General features: G+C 35.3%; 2 protein-coding genes across 2 annotated transcripts; both read left to right on the top strand.

The window, feature by feature from the left end:
* Nucleotides 1–1,513: 1,513 nt before the first annotated feature.
* LOC129953453 (uncharacterized) lies at nt 1,514–2,899 on the top strand. The gene has a single exon (XM_056066701.1). The coding sequence runs from the start codon at nt 1,514–1,516 to the stop codon at nt 2,897–2,899; it is 1,386 nt and encodes a 461-aa protein (XP_055922676.1).
* A 590-nt stretch (nt 2,900–3,489) lies between these two features.
* Nucleotides 3,490–4,119, top strand: LOC129953452 (uncharacterized). The gene has a single exon (XM_056066700.1). The coding sequence runs from the start codon at nt 3,490–3,492 to the stop codon at nt 4,117–4,119; it is 630 nt and encodes a 209-aa protein (XP_055922675.1).
* Nucleotides 4,120–12,063: the final 7,944 nt, after the last annotated feature.

Below are 12,063 nucleotides of genomic sequence, written 5' to 3'. Positions count from 1 at the left end.
TAGATAAGGACATGTTTATGATGATAATGAAGGAATGTTATTGGTGGCTAGAAGGTACATACTACATTCCTTCTTCACTACAAGTTTTCAGCGCAAACATGGAGTTATTACGTTCAGTCTATTTTTTTCACTAAAGTTTTAAAAATAAGCGTACGAACAAGTACAAGAAATTGCTGTTCATGTGTTGTTTACAGTCAGGCTCTTGTGCGTTTTGGATTTTAGTTAAGAAGTGACACGTAAGCAGTAGTTGTAGAAGTTGTACGTTATACCTTTATAAATAGGTACAATGTGTATGCGTTGAAAAAGTGAATCTAATAGAAAATACATATACTCTCTCTGGCCAGTTTCTTTAACTTGTAGGTACTAAGTATTTATTTTTTTATTTAGGCGAAGGCCAGTAAATCATGTGTGAAACAACCTTATTCGTAAAGAATAATATTTTAAAATCATTATATACAAAGTTACCAAGATAATACTTCTTGATAGACTCTTTAAAATAGATTGTTGATAAAATATATCATATAAATGTGTACCAAATGCACTAATTTGGATGAAAGCTAGGAATGTAATTACAATTTTGTCAAAATAATGCGCTCTTATTTATTATTATTTTTTAAGATTCAAAATTTTACCTGAAAAATAAGTTTGTCTTCAAAAATTTAAATGCCATTTTATAAATAAAAAAACCGTTGATTTTTTAAATTTTTATTTTGAAAATCGTTAGAGCGGTTTTTTTTTAAATTAATTTTTTATGTATAAAATTTTCCAATTTTGTTCTAAAAATATTTTTGGAATGCAGTTATTTAGTGATTGTAAATATACGTCTTACGTTTGAATTTCGTAAAAAATTGTTGACCCGTTTTTGAGATATAGAGTTTTGAAAAATAAAAATTCAATATTTTTTAAAAAAATCCAAACAATAAAAAATTGAATTTCTGTTAATCAAATATTGTTAAGGAAATATAGGAGCTTATTCAGAAAAAAATTATAAAAATAAGTTCATAAGTTGCTGAGAAAATTAAAAAACAAAATAACGGTTCTATGAGCGGTACCTTTCCTGAGCAATACAAAAATATGGTTTTCTTATAAAAAGAAGCCAAGTTAAAAATAAAATTTTAGAGAAAATTTAAAAAAATCTATCGGTTTGTTTTTGAGAAAATTCGAATTTTCGGTTTTTGACCAAAAAAATTGTATGGGGGCCACTGTTAGTTTTGATCTTAAAAAAAAACGAAAAAAACGCCTAACGCGAATCTGCTCAAAACCTTAACTTCCAAGTTTGAACTCAATCGACCCAATGGTTTAGGCTGTAGGAGCGTGGACAGACAGACAAAACCGACCGGACGGAATCGCGGGACCCACTTTTTTCGACTTCTCTACCATCGTAATATCATGTTTGATTAAAATCTTGAGTTCGAAATTTTGCACGAATGCAAAACTTGCCATATAGTTCCTATATGTCGCAAGTAAAAAAGAGTACACAAAAGTATTCAATGAATATAAAGAGCTTGGACATATGACTGAGGTACCACTTGCTGCGCTTAATTCTCTTCACTACTTCCTTCCTCACCATGCCGTGGTAAAAGAAGCTAGCTCGACTACAAAACTGCGGAATGTTTTTGACGCGTCTTGTAAAACATCCGATGGTACGTCGCTTAATGATCATCTTTATATTGGTCCTAGATTACAAGATGACGTCTTTGACCATATCGCAAGGTTTAGGAGATTCAAAGTAGCATTTTCAGCCGACATCACTAAAATGTATAGGCAAATTTGGGTCACTCCAGATGATTTAATGTATCAACTTGTGCTATGGCGAGATGTAGAAGTGAAGGCATACCGCCTTAACACAGTCACTTTTGGTACGGCCTCGGCACCTTACTTAGCCATCCGAACGCTCCAACAATTGGCATCTGATGAACGTGATGCATCGAAAATAGCCTTAAAAAACTTCTACGTCGATGATGTAATTCACAGGGCAGACTCAGTGATAGAGGCGGTGGAGATGCAGACACAGCTCATAAAGATGTTGAAGAAAGGAGGGTTTCCATTACGAAAATGGGCAAGTAACTGCGAGGAGCTGTTGATGTCTGTACCAGAGGAAGATAGGGAGGTACAAATCCCATTATCGTTTGATGCAAAAAATGCAATAAAAACTCTTGGCATTCAGTGGCATCCTGCAAAGGATGTTTTTGCATTTAAAATCTCGCTTCCAGAACATACAAAAATTACAAAGAGAACTATACTATCAGATCTTGCTCGCCTGTACGATCCAATGGGTTGGATAGCACCTTGCGTCATCATCGGAAAAATCATAATGCAAGAAACTTGGAAAGATAAACAAACATGGGAATCTGAGCTCCCATCGTCAATCATCTCTGCGTGGCAAAGTTTGAAAGCTGCACTGAGCCTTTTAGAGGCCATCCAGATCCCCCGCTGGTTAAATCTCACCAATGAATCAAAGGTCGAGGTCCACGGATTTTGCTATGCATCTGAAAAGGCATATGCGGCAGCAATATATCTTAGAGTTACCACCGGAAATGAAACGAACATTAATCTCATCGTGTCAAAAACTAGAGTGACACCTCTTAAAACTAAATCTTTAGCTGGGTTGGAGCTTTGTGGAGCTCTGCTTCTGGCACAGTTGTTGGTACACACTGTGGATACGATGGAACTTCAATCTGCAAAACTGTTCACTTGGTGCGACTCTCAAATTACTCTAGCTTGGATTAAAAGCGCACCCTACCTGAGAACAACGTTCGTTGCCAACAGAGTGGCAGAAATCCAAGAACTGACTGATACGTTCCATCTAAGGAGAACCCCGCTGACATTGCATCTCGAGGAGTCTCTCCTAATGATCTCATTCAGAATCGACAGTAGTGGAATGGTCCTGAATTCCTAAAATCGTTTGATGAAACTCTTCATACGCCTGTTGAACTCAAACCTACAGAACTGGAAATGAAAGGGTCGCAAAGTTCAAAAAACAAAAGTAAATTGCTATCATCTGGGTACCCCATAATTAATGTTTTTCAGCTCTGTGTTCACTTCACTACTTTTTTATCGAATCAATCTTTTTTCAATCGTTTTTCATCTCTTAATCGGTTATATCAAGCTGCAGCATACTGGCGTCGATTCTTAAAAAATTTTCAATTTAAGGCAAAGAAACTAGAAACTCGTGTGCGTGGACCACTTTCAGTCGATGAAGTATCTTCAGCACGATTACGTTTGATTGTCTTTATACAACAGGAGTATTTTAATGAAAATATCTCCAAACTAAGTAGGGGAGAAATTGTCTCTAAAAGAAGCAAGATAGCGAAACTTTCACCATTCTTGGTTAAAAAAGGTATATTACGAGTTGGAGGTCGTTTAGAAAATGCTAATCTGCCTTATTCGCAAAAGCATCCTATAATACTCCCATCAAGTAACTTTCTTACGTCACTCATCGTCCATGACACCCACATAAAAACTCTTCATGGTGGACAGCAATTAATGATGGCTACACTTCAATCGGAATATTGGATTCTACACTTGAAATCTACAGTCAAACACTGTATCCACAAATGTTTTAAATGCTACAGATTCAATGCAACAGAGATGCAGCAGAAAATGGTCAACTTGCCAACGTTGCGAGTGAGTCAAGCGTGCCCATTTCAAACATCGGGAGTTGCTTATGCTGGTCCTGTTCAACTCAAAGGGCGATGTAGCAAAATTACAAAAGCGTATATCGCGATTTTTGTATGTTTTTGCACAAAAGCAGTTCATCTTGAGCTTGTTAGCGATTACACCACATCCGCATTTATCGCAGCTTTTAGACGTTTCACTGCTCGCCGTGGAATATGTTCAAATTTGTACAGCGATTGTGGTACGAATTTCAAAGGGGCTGCAAATATCATGGATGCAAAGAGAAACTTCATGCCAAAGCAGTGGACAAAAGACATCGCAAAAATTCTTCAAGAGAACGGTACACAATGGCATTTCAACCCACCTGCTGCTCCACATTTTGGTGGTTTTTGGGAGGCAGGTGTGAAGTCCATGAAGTACCACTTAAAGCGCGTTATCGGGCACTACACCCTACCTTTGAGGAATACGCCACCATACTCACTCAAGTGGAAGCTTGCTTAAATTCCCGCCCACTTTGTCCTGTAAATGAAGATCCTGATGATCTCTCAATCTTGACACCAGGACACTTTTTGATTGGGTCAGCACTTAACACAGCACCAGAAAAGGATTTCACACAACTTAAAGAATCTCATTTAGATAGATGGCAACTTATGCAAAAAATCCACCAAGATGTTTGGAAAAAGTGGAAATCTGAATATTTGGTTCGATTACAAAAGCGTCCAAAGTGGCTAACGCCAAATAATGATCTCAAAGTGGGTCATCTCGTACTTTTGCCTGAAGAACAAACACCGGCTCGGAAAAATTACGGACATGCACCCTGGAACGGATGGAAAAGTTCGTGTCGTCACAATAAAAACTGCAACCGCTTCATTAAAGCGCCCTATAGCTTAACTTTGTTTCCTGCCGATGGTAAATGAATCAAACACACAAACCCACACACACACTTTAATCATTATTTGCATCTCTCATATACGAGTATATTTCCTTAAACTAACAAACTAATTTAAACTGAATTTAATACATTTCAAAACTAATAATCCATATCTTACAACCCAATATAGCCACACAGCATTCACCATACCTACCTTTTCTTTTCTTCTTTTCATGTACATACATACCCGTCACACGTCGAGGATCCACGATCAAACATCTCACAACAATATCACATCGATAATCAACTCAAGTTTACCCACCCATTACCTTGAGGTCATCGTTTCCTGTCCCGGGGGGGCCGGCAGGATGTTGCGACGCAACATGCATCATCTTCATCTGAAAACCAAAAATCTACATTTCTACATTTTGCAAATCAAAGATGCAAATCGCCGACGGTATTCTCATTACAAAAGTTGAATGCAATTACCGACGGCAAAACATGCATACACTTTTTTCATCGTTTGGTCCATACATAATCGTACCTATTGCCAAATTTGGGAGCGCATGAAAGATGACATCAATTATCATAATCAATTCGTAGGAGTTAACTCCGAAAATAGGTTTCGCCCTATAATAAATGTTTAGCCCTCCCCCTATGCGATGTTTTTTTGTGTATGTATGCAGTGGATGGTCAAGCAGCAGTTGTCGATCTATCGTGGTTTCTAAGCTAAACGAAGGGGATGAGAGGTGCGAAGAGAAGCTTTGTGTGTGCATTTGCATATGCAATGGATGGGTATGGTCTTTTTACCTTATTTTGGGCACTTACGATCGTTGATTGAATTTGTGCAATTCTTTTTTTGAATTACCGGCGGCAATTTTATGTTTGTTACTTCGCGACAGTTGGACTGCGGAGAATAATCGTTAATAATTTGTATGCTATGGTCCTAAAGTAGTCACAAAATTTAATGTACGATGTACGTGCTTCCGATGCTATTGTATCTGAGATACTCGACATCAAAATTTTCAACAAAAAAGTAGTCACAAAATTTAATGTACGATTTACGTGCTTTCGGTGCTATTGTATCTGAGATACTCGACATCAAAATTTTCAACAAAAAAGTAGTCACAAAATTTAATGTACGATGTACGTGCTTGCGATGCTATTGTATCTGAGATACTCGACATCAAAATTTTCAACAAAAAAGTAGTCACAAAATTTAATGTACGATGTACGTGCTTTCGATGCTATTGTATCTGAGATACTCGACATCAAAATTTTCAACAAAAAGGTAGTCACAAAATTTAATGTACGATGTACGTGCTTGCGATGCTATTGTATCTGAGATACTCGACATCAAAATTTTCAACAAAATAGTAGTCACAAAATTTAATGTACGATGTACGTGCTTGCGATGCTATTGTATCTGAGATACTCGACATCAAAATTTTCAACAAAAAAGTAGTCACAAAATTTAATGTACGATGTACGTGCTTGCGATGCTATTGTATCTGAGATACTCGACATCAAAATTTTCAACAAAAAAGTAGTCACAAAATTTAATGTACGATGTACGTGCTTGCGATGCTATTGTATCTGAGATACTCGACATCAAAATTTTCAACAAAAAAGTAGTCACAAAATTTAATGTACGATGTACGTGCTTGCGATGCTATTGTATCTGAGATACTCGACATCAAAATTTTCAACAAAAAGGTAGTCACAAAATTTAATGTACGATGTACGTGCTTGCGATGCTATTGTATCTGAGATACTTGACATCAAAATTTTCAACAAAAAAGTAGTCACAAAATTTAATGTTCGAAACACCGTTGAAAAGGTACTCCTTCCTACGTGCTTGCGATGCTATTGTATCTGAGATACTCGACATCAAAATTTTCAACAAAAAAGTAGTCACAAAATTTAATGTACGATGTACGTGCTTGCGATGCTATTGTATCTGAGATACTCGACATCAAAATTTTCAACAAAAAAGTAGTCACAAAATTTAATGTACGATGTACGTGCTTGCGATGCTATTGTATCTGAGATACTCGACATCAAAATTTTCAACAAAAAGGTAGTCACAAAATTTAATGTACGATGTACGTGCTTGCGATGCTATTGTATCTGAGATACTCGACATCAAAATTTTCAACAAAAAAGTAGTCAAAAAATTTAATGTTCGATACACCGTTGAAAAGGTACTCCTTCCTACGTGCTTGCGATGCTATTGTATCTGAGATACTCGACATCAAAATTTTCAACAAAAAAGTAGTCACAAAATTTAATGTACGATGTACGTGCTTGCGATGCTATTGTATCTGAGATACTCGACATCAAAATTTTCAACAAAAAAGTAGTCACAAAATTTAATGTACGATGTACGTGCTTGCGATGCTATTGTATCTGAGATACTCGACATCAAAATTTTCAACAAAAAGGCAGTCACAAAATTTAATGTACGATGTACGTGCTTGCGATGCTATTGTATCTGAGATACTCGACATCAAAATTTTCAACAAAAAGGTAGTCACAAAATTTAATGTACGATGTACGTGCTTGCGATGCTATTGTATCTGAGATACTCGACATCAAAATTTTCAACAAAAAAGTAGTCACAAAATTTAATGTTCGAAACACCGTTGAAAAGGTACTCCTTCCTACGTGCTTGCGATGCTATTGTATCTGAGATACTCGACATCAAAATTTTCAACAAAAAAGTAGTCACAAAATTTAATGTACGATGTACGTGCTTGCGATGCTATTGTATCTGAGATACTCGACATCAAAATTTTCAACAAAAAAGTAGTCACAAAATTTAATGTACGATGTACGTGCTTGCGATGCTATTGTATCTGAGATACTCGACATCAAAATTTTCAACAAAAAGGTAGTCACAAAATTTAATGTACGATGTACGTGCTTGCGATGCTATTGTATCTGAGATACTCGACATCAAAATTTTCAACAAAAAAGTAGTCAAAAAATTTAATGTTCGATACACCGTTGAAAAGGTACTCCTTCCTACGTGCTTGCGATGCTATTGTATCTGAGATACTCGACATCAAAATTTTCAACAAAAAGGTAGTCACAAAATTTAATGTACGATGAACGTGCTTGCGATGCTATTGTATCTGAGATACTCGACATCAAAATTTTCAACAAAAAAGTAGTCACAAAATTTAATGTACGATGTACGTGCTTGCGATGCTATTGTATCTATCTGAGATACTCGACACCAAAAATTTCAACAAAAAAGTAGTCACAAAATTTAATGTACGATGTACGTGCTTGCGATGCTATTGTATCTGAGATACTCGATATCAAAATTTTCAACAAAAAAGTAGTCACAAAATTTAATGTTCGATACACCGTTGAAAAGGTACTCCTTCCTACGTGTTTGCGATGCTATTGTATCTGAGATACTCGACATCAAAATTTTCAACAAAAAAGTAGTCACAAAATTTAATGTACGATGTACGTGCTTGCGATGCTATTGTATCTGAGATACTCGACATCAAAATTTTCAACAAAAAGGTAGTCACAAAATTTAATGTACGATGTACGTGCTTGCGATGCTATTGTATCTGAGATACTCGACATCAATATTTTCAACAAAAAGGTAGTCACAAAATTTAATGTACGATGTACGTGCTTGCGATGCTATTGTATCTGAGATACTCGACATCAAAATTTTCAACAAAAAAGTAGTCACAAAATTTAATGTACGATGTACGTGCTTGCGATGCTATTGTATCTGAGATACTCGACATCAAAATTTTCAACATAAAAGTAGTCACAAAATTTAATGTACGATGTACGTGCTTGCGATGCTATTGTATCTGAGATACTCGACATCAAAATTTTCAACAAAAAAGTAGTCACAAAATTTAATGTTCGATACACCGTTGAAAAGGTACTCCTTCCTACGTGCTTGCGATGCTATTGTATCTGAGATACTCGACATCAAAATTTTCAACAAAAAAGTAGTCAAACAATTTAATGTTCGATACACCGTTGAAAAGGTACTCCTTCCTACGTGCTTGCGATGCTATTGTATCTGAGATACTAGACATCAAAATTTTCAACAAAAAAGTAGTCACAAAATTTAATATACGATGTACGTGCTTGCGGTGCCATTGTATCTGAGATACTCGACACATAAATTTTCAACAAAAAAGTAGTCACAAAATTTAATGTACGATGTACGTGCTTGCGATGCTATTGTATCTGAGATACTCGACATCAAAATTTTCAACAAAAAAGTAGTCACAAAATTTAATGTACGATATACGTGCTTGCGATGCTATTGTATCTGAGATACTCGACATCAAAATTTTCACCAAAAAAGTAGTCAAAAAATTTAATGTACGATGTACGTGCTTGCGATGCTATTGTATCTGAGATACTCGACATCAAAATTTTCAACAAAAAAGTAGTCAAAAAATTTAATGTTCGATACACCGTTGAAAAGGTACTCCTTCCTACGTGCTTGCGATGCTATTGTATTTGAGATACTCGACATCAAAATTTTCAACAAAAAAGTAGTCAAAAAATTTAATGTTCGATACACCGTTGAAAAGGTACTCCTTCCTACGTGCTTGCGATGCTATTGTATCTGAGATACTCGACATCAAAATTTTCAACAAAAAAGTAGTCACAAAATTTAATGTACGATGTACGTGCTTGCGGTGCTATTGTATCTGAGATACTCGACATCAACATTTTCAACAAAAAAGTAGTCACAAAATTTAATGTACGATGTACGTGCTTGTGATGCTATTGTATCTGAGATACTCGACATCAAAATTTTCAACAAAAAAGTAGTCACAAAATTTAATGTACGATGTACGTGCTTGCGATGCTATTGTATCTGAGATACTCGACATCAAAATTTTCAACAAAAAAGTAGTCACAAAATTTAATGTTCGATACACCGTTGAAAAGGTACTCCTTCCTATGCTTGCGATGCTATTGTATCTGAGATACTCGACATCAAAATTTTCAACAAAAAAGTAGTCAAAAAATGTAATGTTCGATACACCGTTGAAAAGGTACTCCTTCCTACGTGCTTGCGATGCTATTGTATCTGAGATACTAGACATCAAAATTTTCAACAAAAAAGTAGTCACAAAATTTAATTTACGAAGTACGTGCTTGCGATGCTATTGTATCTGAGATACTCGACATCAAAATTTTCAACAAAAAAGTAGTCACAAAATTTAATGTGCGATGTACGTGCTTGCGATGCTATTGTATCTGAGAAACTCGACATCAAAATTTTAAACAAAAAAGTAGTCAAAAAATTAATGTTCGATACACCGTTGAAAAGGTACTCCTTCCTACGTGCTTGCGATGCTATTGTATCTGAGATACTCGACATCAAAATTTTCAACAAAAAAGTAGTCACAAAATTTAATGTACGATGTACGTGCTTGCGATGCTATTGTATCTGAGATACTCGACATCAAAATTTTCAACAAAAAAGTAGTCACAAAATTTAATGTACGATGTACGTGCTTGCGGTGCTATTGTATCTGAGATACTCGACATCAAAATTTTCAACAAAAAAGTAGTCACAAAATTTAATGTACGATGTACGTGCTTGCGATGCTATTGTATCTGAGATACTCGACATCAAAATTTTCAACAAAAAAGTAGTCACAAAATTTAATGTACGATGTACGTGCTTGCGATGCTATTGTATCTGAGATACTCGACATCAAAATTTTAAACAAAAAAGTAGTCAAAAAATTAATGTTCGATACACCGTTGAAAAGGTACTCCTTCCTACGTGCTTGCGATGCTATTGTATCTGAGATACTCGACATCAAAATTTTCAACAAAAAAGTAGTCACAAAATTTAATGTACGATGTACGTGCTTGCGATGCTATTGTATCTGAGATACTCGACATCAAAATTTTCAACAAAAAAGTAGTCACAAAATTTAATGTACGATGTACGTGCTTGCGATGCTATTGTATCTGAGATACTCGACATCAAAATTTTCAACAAAAAAGTATTCAAAAAATTTAATGTTCGATACACCGTTGAAAAGGTACTCCTTCCTACGTGCTTGCGATGCTATTGTATCTGAGATACTCGACATCAAAATTTTCAACATAAAAGCAGTCACAAAATTTAATGTTCGATGTACGTGCTTGCGATGCTATTGTATCTGAGATACTCGACATCAAAATTTTCAACAAAAAAGTAGTCACAAAATTTAATGTACGATGTACGTGCTTGCGATGCTATTGTATCTGAGATACTCGACATCAAAATTTTCAACAAAAAAGTAGTCACAAAATTTAATGTACGATGTACGTGCTTGCGATGCTATTGTATCTGAGATACTCGACAACAAAATTTTCAACAAAAAAGTAGTCACAAAATTTAATGTTCGATACACCGTTGAAAAGGTACTCCTTCCTACGTGCTTGCGATGCTATTGTATCTGAGATACTCGACATCAAAATTTTCAACAAAAAAGTAGTAAAAAAATTTGATGTTCGATACACCGTTGAAAAAGTACTCCTTCCTACGTGCTTGCGATGCTATTGTATCTGAGATACTCGACATCAAAATTTTCAACAAAAAAGTAGTCACAAAATTTAATGTACGATGTACGTGCTTGCTATGCTATTGTACCTGAGATACTAGACATCAAAATTTTCAACAAAAAAGTAGTCACAAAATTTAATGTACGATGTACGTGCTTGCAATGCTATTGTATCTGAGATACTCGACATCAAAATTTTCAACAAAAAAGTAGTCACAAAATTAAATGTAAGATGTACGTGCTTGCGATGCTATTGTATCTGAGATACTAGACATCAAAATTTTCAACAAAAAAGTAGTCACAAAATTTAATGTACGATGTACGTGCTTGCGATGCTATTGTATCTGAGATACTCGACATCAAAATTTTCAACAAAAAAGTAGTCACAAAATTTAATGTACGATGTACGTGCTTGCGGTGCTATTGTATCTGAGATACTCGACATCAAAATTTTCAACAAAAAAGTAGTCACAAAATTTAATGTACGATGTACGTGCTTGCGATGCTATTGTATCTGAGATACTCGACATCAAAATTTTCAACAAAAAAGTAGTCACAAAATTTAATGTACGATGTACGTGCTTGCGGTGCTATTGTATCTGAGATACTCGACATCAAAATTTTCAACAAAAAAGTAGTCACAAAATTTAATGTACGATGTACGTGCTTGCGATGCTATTGTATCTGAGATACTCGACATCAAAATTTTCAACAAAAAAGTAGTCACAAAATTTAATGTACGATGTACGTGCTTGCGATGCTATTGTATCTGAGATACTCGACATCAAAATTTTAAACAAAAAAGTAGTCAAAAAATTAATGTTCGATACACCGTTGAAAAGGTACTCCTTCCTACGTGCTTGCGATGCTATTGTATCTGAGATACTCGACATCAAAATTTTCAACAAAAAAGTAGTCACAAAATTTAATGTACGATGTACGTGCTTGCGATGCTATTGTATCTGAGATACTCGACATCAAAATTTTCAACAAAAAAGTAGTCACAAA

The sequence above is a fragment of the Eupeodes corollae genome, assembly GCF_945859685.1.
Source record: "Eupeodes corollae chromosome X unlocalized genomic scaffold, idEupCoro1.1 SUPER_X_unloc_5, whole genome shotgun sequence".
NCBI classification, from domain to species: Eukaryota; Metazoa; Arthropoda; class Insecta; order Diptera; family Syrphidae; genus Eupeodes; species Eupeodes corollae.
The sequence above is the reverse complement of the archived record's forward strand: the minus strand, read 5'-3'. Positions and strand labels throughout refer to the sequence as shown.

Coding starts and splice junctions, on each gene's coding strand:
- LOC129953452 (XM_056066700.1), top strand. CDS start 3,490: ATGGCTACACTTCAATCGGAATATTGGATTCTACACTTGAAATCTACA.
- LOC129953453 (XM_056066701.1), top strand. CDS start 1,514: ATGACTGAGGTACCACTTGCTGCGCTTAATTCTCTTCACTACTTCCTT.